The following is a 14,457-nucleotide window of genomic DNA, read 5'->3' as shown; positions in this document are numbered from 1 at the left end:
GATCCATGGAGTACATGGTATCACCTCTTGTAGTCTCCTGAGAAAAAGAAGATGGTATTATGCTTTTTTCAGTGTTGACTTCATGGACAGTGCATTTTTCTCCCTAATTAAAATTTATCTCTTACAAGATTGAAATTTCATTGTACACTTTCCATTTCTTCCTGTGAGTTTGATGAAGAAATGTTAAACGCAATGTGTGGCTGTGCATTTACAGCAGTAAAGGAAGGAGGCATGAATTAAAAAACATGAGGACCTGCAAATAACATCTGGTCATAGATAAAGTATGAGAAAGAACATGAATCTTCCAGGCTCTAGCTGAAGATCAAATGAATCGAGAGAAGTTGCATTTTCCATTAGTGTTTTCATACAGCTCTGCCTCCAGGCTTCAGGCAGGACCAGAAAGAAACAAAAGTGCCAAAATATCATGAGAAAAGCTGCTCTTGCAAAATTTCTGGCCTGACCAGTATAGGAAAATCTCATGAAAGACTGTTCTCGTTTCTTTCCAGCCCTGCTTGGCATGCCCACTTGGAAGTTTTGAACCATATTTGAATTATCTGGTTTCCCATGTGAATAGTATTCTGTAAAACTGTGGTATGACAGTCATACAAACTTGACACACCAAACCTTTGCAGACCAGTAGCGATTTAAGCACTTTTCAGCCCATCTCTGGAAATTAGCATTTATTAGCAAGCAGAGTTCTAGAGTCTTGAAGAAGGAGCTGTACAAACCAATAGGAAAACACATCGGCCACCAGAGTTTAGACCCTAATAGTTAAGACAGGATTTTGCAATAGGTCCTCATCTATAGGATAGATAGTATCACTAACACAAAAGCATACAACTAATCAGTGTTCAACCTAGATTTTTTAAATGTGAGTCCAGAGTGTAAATCACTAGACAATTTTCTCACATTCAACAGAATGTGTTGTACACTGCAAGACATCTTAATGCAAACCAAAATATCTGAAAAGCCTATTGTGCAGAAAACTGTCTGGGATTCAGTCTGTCACATTGTCAGTTCACATTTAGCCTAATTCACTCCAAGCACAACAGCCTACATGTTCTGTTCTGCCTGCAGCAGACAGTAAGCAAAAGCAATTTCAAAATCACTATGAACAGTGACTTTGCTTATTAAAAGAGAAAAATCTAGCTCCTGGATTCTGCAACTTGTAGAGTTAAAGATAACTTCAAGAAGAAAAATACATGTTTTTGAGAATTCATGACTGTAAAGTTGAGCCCTAGAACTGCCAGATGAAAGGAGGAAGATTGGAAGAGTTTGCTGGCTCAATCAGCCTCCATGGAAGACAGATTCTCCATGAATTTCTCCATGACTTCAATATCAGTCACTGAAAGCCGTGGTTTTTTTCTCACTGTAGAGCCCATTATTTTAGGTTCTGTAATCTAACTCGAGTAGTAATATGATTCCCATTGAACAAGTCTCTTCATCAGCACAACAAGGAAGAATCACAGACTTAGTCCAGTCACTCTTTGTATGATAGATACAACACAAAACCCGTAGGTTTTATCCAACTTGTGTTTCACAGTTGGGACATGTTGCCAGTAGTAATGTACTAGACTGCAGTTCCAAGGACACGCATATTTACCAAGGTCTTAGCTATGATTTTGAAAGGCATGAATTCCCTTAGGACAATGTGTGGGGTACTGCTGTGCCTTAGGGCAAACTGGGAAAGCCAAGGAATATACTTCTGTTTGTGCTGATGAGATGCTCCATGCAAAGTCCATTAGTCAGAACAAATACGGCTCTGTTTTGCATGATGCGAATGGATTGTAAGGGCACATTACCGCCTCCTTGTAAAAAAGGATGTTCTTTGTGACCAAAATTCCTCAGCATGCTGCACACTGCAGCTAAACTGGGGAGGTCCACACACAATATCTCTGTTGTATTTCTGTGGCAAATATGTGGCAGTGTAAAAGACAATAACAGATGAAACAATCTGAATCGCTAAATAGTAAATGGGATTATCTTTTTTTTAAAGCTCATAATTTTTTCTTAATTTACTGAACATGTAAGGCAGTTTTCAAGACTAGCTTATGGACTAGAAGCATTTAAAAGTCATCCACAGCATGGCTTGACGTTGCTGTGACACAGTACTGGTACAGTCTGCAAAGCACTGCCAGTGAATCTTGTATGAGGGATTTATGAGAGCCGAGACTGCTATAGGAAACTTGAGCTGTTTAGAGAGGTTATGAACTTTTATTTGCCTTATTACTTTTGTATAAAATAGCTGTCTCCCACTGTTGACATTTCCAGTCCCTGTGGGATGAGTGACCCTTGTTACTGTGTAGCAGACCAGAACCTAACAGAGAGAATCCAGGACAAGTGGCAGTGGAATGAATCACTAATTGTCTTGTTCTTGCTCCACTCCCAGATTGAAGAGGATATTGGCTGCAACTTGTTAAAAAAACAATGTGTGATCTTAGCTTTTGTTAGCTGACCAGTGTGTTCCTCAGGGCACCACTACATTCTACCTTTCATCTGGTTCCCATGAATTATAATTTTCCTCCCAAGAAAAAGAGTCAAGTAAGATCTATCTTTGATGGCAAAACAGCAAATGGTTGTCTTCCAGAATCTCTGCTTGCTGTTTGTTAACCAGTCCCAAGTGCTTTTAGTACATATTCTCTGAACTAGCAGGATTTTGGTTGAAGAATATTTTCCACAGACCCGTCACACTATTATCCACCCACTGCATTGGTTTTCTTTCCAGAAATACACCGCCAACTGAAACTGCACGATCAGTACCAGAACAAATTGCTATTTGAACACTCACTGCCATCCAAAGGGCATAATTCCTTAACAGGCAGGACTGCCACTTGTTCTAATGTCACTGCATTTCAAGCCCAGGTGTGGAGCTCCAGGCCGACCTCTTAGCAGGATGGGGCAGCACGCAGCTCCAATTTCAACTTATACTGTGCCATGTCACAGCCAGTCACACTATGAAAGAGAGACAGGCATCTGTAGAAATGATATACATCACTGGATTTGGTTGGCTGAGATCAACTGCCCCACAAGTATTCCTCGGGCAAACTTTGTCTGGATACATGGGGAGATACTATATCTTGCAGATAGCTTTCAAAATACACAGCTTTTTAGTTCCAAAGCGCTCTCTAGAAGATATACAGTTTGGTACAGGCAAGACTTTCTTCATCATCCTGCACCAGTACAAGGAAATGTGACCAGTCTGAAAGCAACACCTTGTTTGAGCTAGTTATTGTGAGAGACTATACCAGTGGGCATACCATACCCCATTTTGTGCATAGAACATCTTTAAAAGCATTGGTGGGGACAATTTAGATTTCATTCTTGGGTGTTGGTAACTTTCCTCATTGAGTTTTTAACCTCTTTGGTCTGTCAAAAGAAATCTAAGACCTGAGCTGTAAGGCCCAGGTGGAATGGTTAGAGATTGAAATCTGACATCATAAAGCCACTGAAGATTTTGATTACTTCAACCCTTACAGATCTCGATCGTATCAGTTAAAATTGTGTAAGATTTATGGAAATGTATCCTAAAGATACAGTTCTATTTTCCTGGGGCACTTACTTCAAAGGAAGAGAATGCTTTTGTTTTTCTCCCAGTAACAAGACATGCAATATGTAATTCAAGGCAGGTAATCACGATATGATCTTTTTATTTTGTTTTCTTATGATAATATAAACATAATATTAACAGAAATTATAGTTGGATTTGATCTTCATATTTGCTAAATGCCCAGAACTGCTACCTAATTCACAAAACAAAAAAAGTAAAAGTAGAATAATATTTCTAATGCGTATCTAATGCTTTTGGTGGTACCAATATTAACATTCATGTCTACAGAGCTCCAGTTCCTTGTTTTGTGTAGCAGAGCTATGGGGAAATGTAAGGACAAATCTGAGAACAGGGCATGCAGGGAGATCACTTTGGACCCATCCTCATTTGTGTTCTTGTAGGAACATAAAGTGAGGTGAGAAGAAGACGATTATTGTAACCAACTATTTGCATGATGTATCTGGCAAATGCTATTGTAGTACAGTAAAATCCAAGAGGCCCACCTTTTGAAGAGAATTTTAAAACAAATGAGAAAACCGCTGCTTTGTAACAAATGTCCTATTTGTTCATTTGACTTCAACCAGCATCCTCTGCATGGCACTGCTACACCTGTTGCGCAGCAACTAAGATGCAGTATAGAAAAACAGTGTATCATGTGCTTTGTCAAATGTTAACATACCTGTATGGGAACTGCTGAATCACGGCCTGAACGTCTGATTGATTACCTGAGGCGAGCAATGAGTCAGCCACAGGAGCACAGGTGAAGATAATTCACCTGTGCTACCAAAAGGGGTGGAGCCTGGCTCCACCTCTCCTAGACCCCCTTAAGAGCTGACTGCTAGTGGGGAAGGATCTTTTCTGGAGATCTATTCTACTTGAGTTTTCCATGCAAGCCTAGGATATGGGTGAGTGTACCTATTACTTTTGTTTCCTGCTTTGGTATAACAATTACATAGTCAAGCTCTCTGCTATACCATAACATCTGTATATTCATTAATTGTACAATACCCTATGCACTTTCCAAAAAGATGAAAGGAACTGTACAGTTACTGTTGAGTTGAGGCCTGAACCACTGATTAAGCACCTGGGGAAAGGACTTGATCAGCCCTGGGAGCATAGGTAAAGGCAATTCAGTAGTGTAACTGTAAGGGATGGAGCCTGGCTGCACCTCTCTTAGACCCAATTTAAGGGCTGACTGCCACTGGGGAAGGATCTCTAGTTGGAGATTGCTCCTTTTTGGAGTTTTTCCTGCATGCCTGGATCTTCAGAGAAGGGTGGGTATTTTTCCTTTTTCTTTGTAACACCTTTCCATTGTGCTAGCCCCTTTATCATTACGTTTCCTGTATCAGTATTCCACCATGTTGATTTTTTGATCGTTACAGGAACTCACCCAGGTTCCTGGGTAGAGGCACATTGATGCCTTTTCTTTTGTTGAAATAGGTGGAAAGGATGTGATTTTGTAATAAACCTAAAAGAGTGGGTGGGAGAATGTACTTTAGCACTGACTAGCTCCTCTAGACAGTGGTTATTCATAGGTGAGCTTCAATCTTGAGGCTGGCATCTTTAGTGACGCTCTAAAGAAAAATAATCCATAGCCACAGATTGTTCTGTGTTGAAAATATTCCCTCTCTGTTGATGACTGTGGTACTGAAAAATGTCCTTTAAAAAAGAAAAATTGTGAGAAATGATCTTGTGGTAAAACACATGTAAACTCCTGGACAATATTTTCCTTGGATTAAAGCAAAGCTGTGAGGCTGACTTGATCAAGAAGTTCCAGAAGCTGTGAAAGCCAGTTAGATAACTTTTCTTCAGAATAAGTTGATTTTTTTTTAAGTGTTCCAAAAGCAATGTGAGTTTATTTCTGATTGTTATCACTCATTTGATAACACTAAAGTTGTATTCTGAGTCTGTTTGCTTTTTTTATTTCTGCTGTTCTTACCAGTGCTTAACAATCTCATTATTTTCTGCCAAGTAGAGATTTGAAGCACTTTCTTTCACCTAGAACTTCTTTATGCTGAAGTTGCTAATATCTTTCTATTTTTTGGTCTACATAATTAAACCTTTATGACATAAAATTAATTGCTTATGATTGTATATTACTATGCAACAAGGAAACTTCTCAGAATTTTAACTGTGCTGATACAATTTGTTGCTTTACATACACGTAGTGTGGGGACTACATTATACATTCAGAAATTAGGATTGGCTTTATCTTATGAAAAATACTAGGACCGCTTTGAGAATTACTCATAACAATGACTAGTAACAGGAAACTTTTAGAACCTGATATTTGTCAGCTTGAGTCATCCTATCTCCCAAATTCACTATTCCCTGAATCAACCCCATACTTGAACTAGCTATAAAGCGATGCTTTCCACACCATCAGAAACAGTTCTGGTATGAGCTTAATCTGTGTGTAAAAAAAAAAAAAAAAAAAAAAAAAAAAAAAAAATCTACTGTTTACAAAATGTGGATGCTGAAGCAACAATGCTCTTGTCTCAGTTTGATAGTACTATGTGAAGCAAAACAAAAACTAAGACTAGAGAAAGATGAATATGTCTGCAGGGGCAGGGTTTTCAAGATATATGATAATAGTGAAGAGGTTGGGTAACTGATGCCATCACCTAAACCATGGGATCTATTACACACAGCTATATTCTACCACGGCTGAATGTTAAATTAGAGAGATACAAAACGTTCTTTAGTTTAGATCTTGGAGCAATTTGGAGAAACAAGCAAGTTATCTGCTTCCAAGAACCTAAGTGAGCAGTGAAATGCTGGAAGTAGAAAGCACAGCAATCACTGGACAGCTCTGTAGCACTGCTTGTACATACAAGCTGCAATGCTTAGTGCTCATTTCTGGTGCGAAGTGGCTGAGATGCAGGTAGTCCAAATAGTATCTTTGGCCATGAATCAGAAAGAAGTTGACAGCTTTCTAGTGAGGAAGAATCACTTAGAATAAGGAATACTTGATGTATATGGAAATGTGAAGAGAAGTACAATACATGGTCTTTGGAATTGTGCCATTTCTGACTCAAGATTAACATCCATTGTACAATTTGAGTTCTTTCTGTCACATGAACATGACAGCTATCTAAAGTTGGAATGCCACGCTAGCCAAAATTCATAGGTAGTAATATAACCCAGCTTTTCTTGTTTGTTAGGCAAACAGATGCATCCCCACAAATCTGAACAGAAAGAAGTCTGGGAGAGCTGATGCTGTTAAGCTTGCCTGTCTTCAGCTTTAAGGCCTAACGCAGAAAATGGTGCTGAAAATTTAGGACTGGTTGTAAGACAAAAAGCAGCAGGGCAGAGGAGAGGGTGTAAAGTTTTTTCCAAATCCTAGTCCTGTCGCTGTTTGAGATGAGAAATAATTGCAAACTGTCTGCCAGCAATGAAAAAAAAACTGCAGGGCAAAGCACAGTTTCTCTGGAAAAAAAAAAAAAAACTGACAAAAAGACTGAAGTTGGTGCAGGTATTATGACTTACAATGGCATTTTGGTTTTAGTTTTTCGTATTTTCTCTTCCATTCAAATGGGATAGAGAAAGAGGAATTTGAAGTCACAATTTTACTTGTGTGATTACTTCACTCTACATCGCTATTTCTTTGTTTTAATCCAGTGTACGCAGAGCTTCATTGTCCCCAGCATATGAAATGCAGTGATGGTCTCATGAGAAATTTGTTTCAATTACTCAGCAAAATTCTGTCAATTCCTTTGCTTCATCAGAGGGCTCTTTCTGCAGGGAGTACTCAGTATTTGGGAGAATAAACAGTTTCCTACCTGATCACACGTGTCATTCTAATGTTTTATTTTTTCTCTTATAGGACGTGTATTTGTATTAAAGTAGTTCTAAAGGAGCTACTTCCAGAACTAGGAATTGCATGCTGTTCTGCATGCAATCCTGATTCTCTTTGAAAAGGCTCAGCTGTGTGTGAAGGAACGCTGGTTCTGTAGTCTGTGGGATGTTTATCTGATCAGTCCACATAGTTTGCCCCAACAGGAAAGTTAGGGAGGGATTAAAAGGAAAATGAGCTCCAAGGAGCTTTGTCTTACTAAGACATACAGTATGTTTGTACTTAGTGTCCAAATTTGGTTATTTATCTTAGCTAGAAATGTCATTAGAAGGAATCGGGTTTCTAAAAAGCAGTATGGAATACATCAGTTTTATAAAGAGACAGTGAAAATCTACTGCTGGATATTCAGCTGCTGGCTGACAGTCCAACTTATGGAGTCAGACTGAAAAGCAGTGTAGGCTTTCTCAAGATCTTCAAATTGTTTTTCTGGTTCTACAAATTTAACTCTTGTGGCTCAATGTACTTTGGTCATGTTCCTCACTGCAATGTAGCAAAAGACCACAGTGTGCTAAAAATGTCCAGAGATGAAACATTAGTTTGCAAAAAATGGTAAGGCAGGTAAACATGTTTTATAGGGAGTTGCTTGCAGTGAATGAAATGACAACCACTGGAGATTAAAAGGGAAAAATATAGGAAAATATTTTGAACTTAAAGAACTAGATAAGGTTTGTGTCTTGGATAACTGTATACAAGAAATACCAGAGGTGTGTTTTCTACTTGTGTTGTCAGCTTCAATTTACTAAATATCTGTTCTTCAGACTTAACTTTTTTGTACAAATGAAAGGTGTCTTGGAAAGGAGACTGAATGGGTCAAAATCTTGATACTCCAGAAAAGGAGCTAAGGCTTTAACTGTAGCAACTGAATAGGGAGAGAAATTGATTGTGAAAGAATCTCAAGAATGGAGGTGAGATAAAGAGAAGGTAAGACATGATGCGGAGTGTGGGGTCAGCCAGGTCAGACCCTAAGTACATCCACCAATAACTCTGTTGGAGGAAGACAATGGCCTGTTTCTGAAGGCTGACCATCGAAAGTTGCTTGTGTCTGTCTCCAGATCCTACTGAAATGAGTAGGTCTTCTTCATAGCTATAGATGGGAGTCAGATTGAGCCCCTATTTAACAAAACTTAGGATGATGTTGTATACTGACCACTGATTGCTTTCAAACAGCAGGCAGTCTTCAGCCAACGGCTGTCTTTTCACACTTCCCTGGCTCTTATCTCTACTAGCTTCTGCTTTTGGCCCTTATCAGCCATCCTACATATTAGGGGCCTGTAGGAGGGAAGACTATGAGGTAGAAAGAAAAGGCACGATAAGTGTTCATGAAAAGCGATGCTTTCATAAGATAGTGCTTTTCCCCTGATAAAGGTGGACAAGGCCCAAGGAATTGTAGCAAGCTGGTTTGCATCCTTCATGGAAGGGTCACACAGCCTATTCCTAGCAAGAGTAGTGTCAATTCCAGCTCTACTATCCATTCCTGCTCTGGTTTCTATGCACAACAGTCCTGTCAAATCTCTGCATATAGCCACCAGATGAACTGACAAAACAACACAGACTTTAAGGCAAGCTCTGCAGGCTGCACTCAGCTCTAACCATCCATTATCACAAATGATCACCAGTGTGAGCCAGTGTCTAGATAAGGCCTGCTCATGAAGAACTAATAGCTCGATAACCTGGGCCGACAGCATAGCAGTGATCCAGTACTAAAGTGCTGTAGCTGCAGTGCAGCTCCCTTTGTGGAGTCAAAAACATCCAATAGCTCTGATCACTCTGATGGCAGGTATCTCCTGGAGCCTGTGCTAATGCTGAACTTCTGCTTCTGATGATTATGTCCAGCACTAATTCTGTCTCCTGGTGGGCAGATTTATCTGCATTATAACTGATATAATCATGGGCCTTTGCCACTGTCCTCCATGGAAAATGTTCAGAAATGCGTTTTTCCAACATGACAGCTTCACGAGTCTACAGAATGCTGTTAGGTCATCTCACCTTGCATGGTTACAGAACTTGTGGATCAGAACTAGGTTAGACTGGTGGCCTGGAGCAAAGACAGATGTTTATGTCTGCAGGCAGTGCTGTCAGGTCCTGGGAAAGGTGCAGCTGTGAGAGAGGGCCGCTTCTGTTGGCCTCTCTGCTTTCTGGCACAGTGGGAACAGAGCAACACTCACTAGTAGGTGAAAAAAAGCTTTCCTGAGGCATTGTTACTCATGCTCCCTGGAGTTAAGCTTACCAGAAACCTTACATTCTGAGTGCAAGGTATATAATATATCTGACATGTTAGAGAAGGCAGTTACTAAATAGAAACACTACATGTTACACAAGACTCACCCTGGAAAGAGACTAATAGCACAAACCACAGGCATATACCTTGAGAAGCTCAGATGCAAAATTAAAGGGATCTGGCTCAGAAGTGACTAGAGTGACTGAGAGGAAGTTTTCCTTCGTGTAGAGACTGTAAATCCTTCACCTATAGGTCTGGGAAGTACCTGCGAAGGAGTGAACTCTGCAGCAGATTTACCTACAGAAGCTTATCTCTACCTTGCTAACCAAGAATAGCATAATTGTTGAAACACAAAGGCAAAAGTAATAAGAAAGTAACTTGTGGTTTGTTTTAAATTAAATGCAGTTGAAATAAGGAAAGACACACAACCTGTGCCTATGAAAACACCTTTCCAAGTCAAAGCACACCACAAAGTACCCTTATGTTACTAGAAATACAGAAGTCTCTGCTTTCATTTCAATTATTCACTTGTCAGAAAATAACTGGGATTCCTTCGAATTAGTCACGTAAAAATCTCAAGTACAATTGATTTTTATTAAGCTGTTCTCTTAAATTTTTTCTACTTGGCTGCTTAGTCCAACAGTCTTTGTGCACAAAATGTCTGTCCTTTCTCAAGCCTAAGATGTAAAAAATTTCAATGGTTCCAGAAATGTAAAACAGTAAAGAAAAAAATGCCGAGCTATAGTTGTAGAGGAGTAACACGATCTTCCAAAGTACCAAAAACTAATGCTAGAAATTCACCTTATGGCATACTGAATTTCTGTAAGTGGGACTTGGACACTGTGCTTCCCAGGGACTGGGATTACTGCTGAGAGAAGGTGGCCCAGAGCTATGGTGTTGGGACGGGAGCTGGCAAAGTGAACTGAAGACTGCAAAACAAAATTCCATGAGGAATTCTTAGTCTAGGGAAGGACTGGATTGCTTGGTCCAAAAGGGCTAGGGTTAAGGAGAAAGCCGAAAGCTACTGGGTTGGGTTTGTGCTGGAAGGAGCTGCCAAAGAGACTGAGGACTGTGGAAAGAATTGTCCCCTGTGGAATTCTTGATCCTGGAAAGGGCTTGGGTATATGTGTTCAGCTCAGCCCAGGACTAGGATTAGGCTGAGAGGAAGCTCAGAGTTACAGCTATGAGATGTGGCAGATAATCCTCCAAAATAAATAAGGGGTCGATGTTGTGATTCTTCTTCCAACTTTATCAAGTCTCTTGATGGAATGGGGCCCTGGAGCAGTACAGTGAAAGAATAAAACAATATAATAATTTGCTTCACATTGCTTTCTCATGTCTGACTCAAGAGCTGCACTTTGTGATACTCAGTTCTGCTACTGAAAAATTACACTGAATTTGGAGCATACCTTACTGCTCTGAGTAACTAGTAACCACTCAGTTTCTCAATTTCTTCTTACTTTTCCAACAAAAATCTTGACTTGCTGTCAATTTTACCTCCAAACTATTCCCTTCCCCCTGCCGCCCTCTGGTCTCTGCAAACATGCTGAAATCTAAAGTTTCAGCCATTCTAGGAATCTCTCCTGATTCTTTTTTTTCCCCAATCCCTGAGAAACCTGATCTGCCAGATGGGTGGGAGAGCTTATTGTTTTTTTGTCTGACATCTGGATTTCATTAGCAGACTCATGCGTGCTGAATCAGGAATGGGAGCTCAGAAGAAAGCAGATGAGAGTTAGAATTGTATTAATGCTAAAAAAAAAAAAAAGCCCTGTTCCCTTCCTTAAGTTTGCAAACACAAAACGTGAGTGACACGAGCTCAGTGTAAGCAGTACAACCCTTATTAGCTATACCTATTTACATTAATGCTGGATCTAAAAAGAATCCCTTTCAACAGTTTCACGTTAGCAGCACTACTTTTCAGGTTTATGAGTTTATGGCGGTCTCCTGTTTATGACAGACTCACTGTAGTACACAAGACAGTAGTTTGCCACAAACAAACCAGGTAAGATTTGCTGCAACAAGGACTGCAGAAAAAGACAGCAGCAAGAGAGAGGATTGATTTATTTAAATTTTAACAGGCAGTGGCAAAGTGTTAATGGTGTCCCAAAAGTCAGGGTGTTATTAATTACTATAGCTCTCATTACTGAATAATAGAAACAGTAATATACACAGACATTGTCTATCAGTCTGGTATGTGGTGCTGTACTAACCATGCTTGGTGGTTTTTAGATCTATTTTGTTAAAGTTGATGGTTGAAAGCATATAGTATCTCTTCAATGCATCTTGTCCTTTCTCTCCTTCTTCAAGGCATAGGGAACCCAAATTCTCAGGCTGAATGCCCTGCCTATGGGCACAAAATGGACATGAGGGGATTCAGGTAGTATTTGTGACTGTGTTGCAGAGGGAAAGAGGGAGAGAAACTTTCATCATGTTGTAGAAGTTCAAAGAGGCCTAGTATAAGGAATAAAACAAAATTACAAAATGAGGGCAAGCTTAAAAGGCAGAATTACTCCTTTGTATGTTGTTAACATAGGTGTCTGCTACCCTTTAGGACCTCAACTGGTTCAGCTGCTCCCTTCAGGTAGAACTGCCTACATGACATCACATAGGATACAGCTGCATAATGTTCTTATATTAGCAGAAAGCAGATAGAAGCATTTGGTCACTAACACCGAAAAGACCAACACGTTCTGAAATCAGAGCACAGTTACTCTCATTTCAATGCACTCCAGCCTCCATCAGAAGATATAGCTATCTCCTGTTCTGAGAAAGTGATCTGCCTGTGACAGGTGACATGAGGTGGATGCATACTTGCCTATCACAGTCATGTAACAACATCAGCCTAGAAATAAGGCTGTAGTTTTATGTGATGAGCAACCGTTTTCAAGGAAGCCTGAAAAATAATTGATTCTCCATTTTCCCTTGCTTCCTGTAAATGTTTTTGACTTTCTGGAAAAAACATTTTTTCCCCACCATTTCTTTGAAATGAGTCTTTTACCTTCACTTTGCTTTTCCTTCTCTAATTTTCTCAGCTGTATAACCTGGAGGTTAGGAGTAAGAATAACATTCTCTCTGCTCTCATGAGCTCATGTAAGACCCAGTGGGGCTGTGTGAGGACCATGTAATTGGGCTTCCTGGTAGCTGCAGGTGGTGTGGGCATGCTCACCCAGGTGGAGGTATTGATTTCTCTGGGCTGTTGCAGCGGTTTATTTACAGCTGTGCACCTGAAACATGGGTTCAAATTAGAATGGATTCAAAACCAGTATTTTGCATGTGAAAGCCTTGAGCCTGGGAAATTATTTAAACTCACATCCCAAATTACAGCCTGAGACCACATCGAAGTCTAGATGAAATGTGCTCCTTCTATGCAGAATGAAAAAAGAGTGTTTTTAGGACTCAGTAACACAGATCTCCAGAGACTCTGTTCTAACCCCATGCAAATTTCCCTGCAGCCAGAGAATGAGATAGAAACAGAGTAGTGAGTATCCTATGGAAAATCAGTCTCAGACCTGAGGATGAGCTAAAAATCGAGATTATGTCACTTCCAGAATGTCTGCTGTTGCTTCTAACATACCCAAATGTTTCAACTTAAGTGTCTGTCCATGGGCTTTATTGTCTTAGCTCATAATTTGGCGCCAACTGAGCCCTGACATGAAAGGCTTATTCTTCATTTTGTCTAATTACATAGAACTTTGTAGCCTTTCAGCCCTGCAAGGGAAATTTGGAAGAAAAAGGTTCCTTTTTTTTTTTTTTTTTTTTTTTTTTTTTTTTTTTTTTTAAGGAAAAAACAGGCTTTTGCAGACTTTAGAAATGTCTTCTTAAATAACAGCCTTCTCTTAGTAATGACTAAGTAATGACTTTTGACAGGTACACTCTAGTCTGGGTAAGGATCTGAGTGGAGAGCCGGGTCCAAAGAGTGGTGGTGAATGGAGCTAAATCCAGCTGGTGACCGGTCACAAATGGTGTTTCCCAGGGGTCGGTGCTGGGGCCTGTCCTCTTCAGTATCTTTATTGATGACCTGGATGAGGGCATTGAGTACACACTCAGGAAGTTTGCAGATAACACCAAGTTAGCTGGAAGTGTCAATCTGCCTGGGGGTACGAGGCCCTGCAGAGGGAGGGGACAGGCTGGATAGCTGGGCTGAAGCCAGAGGGATGAGGTTCAACAAATGCCGGGTCCTGCACTTTGGCCACAACAACCCCAGGCAACGCTACAGGCTTGGGACAGAGTGGCTGGAAGACTGTGTAGAGGAAATAGACCTGGATGTATTGATTGATGCTTGGCTGAACTTGAGCCAGCAGTGTGTCCAGGTGGTCAAGAAGGCCAATAGCATCCTGGCTTGCATCAGAAAAAGTGTTGCCAGCAGGAACAGGGAAGTGATTGTCCTCCTGTACTCAGCTGTGGTGAGGCCACACCTTGAGTACTATGTCCAGCTTTGGGCCCCTCATTGCAAGAAAGACATTGAGGCCCTGGAGCATGTTCAAAGAAGGGCGACAAAGCTGGTCTGGAGCACAGGCTTATGAGGAGCAGCTGAAGGAGCTGAGATTATTCAGTCTGAAGAAGAGGAAGCTCAGGGAAGACTTTATTGCTCTCTATGACTACCTGAAGGGAGGTTGTAGTGAGTTGGAAGTTGGCCTCCTCTCTCATGTAACTGGTGATAGGACTAAAGGGAATGGCTTCAAGCTGCACCAGGAGATTCAGGCTGGACATAGGAAATACTACTTCTCTGAAAGAGTGGTCAGGCACTGGAATGAGCTGCCCAGGGAGGTGGTGGAGTCACCAACCCTGGAGGTGTTCAAGGAATGTTTGGACATTGTGTTGAGGGACGTGGTTTAG

General features: G+C 40.6%; 1 protein-coding gene across 3 annotated transcripts in view; it reads right to left on the bottom strand.

Annotated features, from left to right (window-relative positions):
* Positions 1-14,457, bottom strand: part of ZCCHC24 (zinc finger CCHC-type containing 24) — a 108,107-nt gene that overhangs the window by 67,533 nt on the left and 26,117 nt on the right. The window contains exon 3 of one of the 3 annotated variants that reach the window (XM_085230140.1): positions 12,085-13,639. The exons of the other annotated variants lie outside the window; for them this stretch is intronic. Coding sequence (XP_085086266.1) covers positions 13,496-13,639 — 144 coding nt within the window. The 3' untranslated portion in view covers positions 12,085-13,495. Of the gene's footprint in view, positions 1-12,084; positions 13,640-14,457 lie in introns of those variants that run through there. 3 annotated transcript variants of the gene reach the window in all.

Source organism: Meleagris gallopavo, chromosome 8 (assembly GCF_905368555.1).
Source record: "Meleagris gallopavo chromosome 8, MGAL_WU_HG_1.1, whole genome shotgun sequence".
Lineage (NCBI taxonomy): Eukaryota > Metazoa > Chordata > Aves > Galliformes > Phasianidae > Meleagris > Meleagris gallopavo.
Note: the sequence above shows the minus strand (reverse complement) of the source record. Positions and strands in the feature narration are given on the sequence as shown.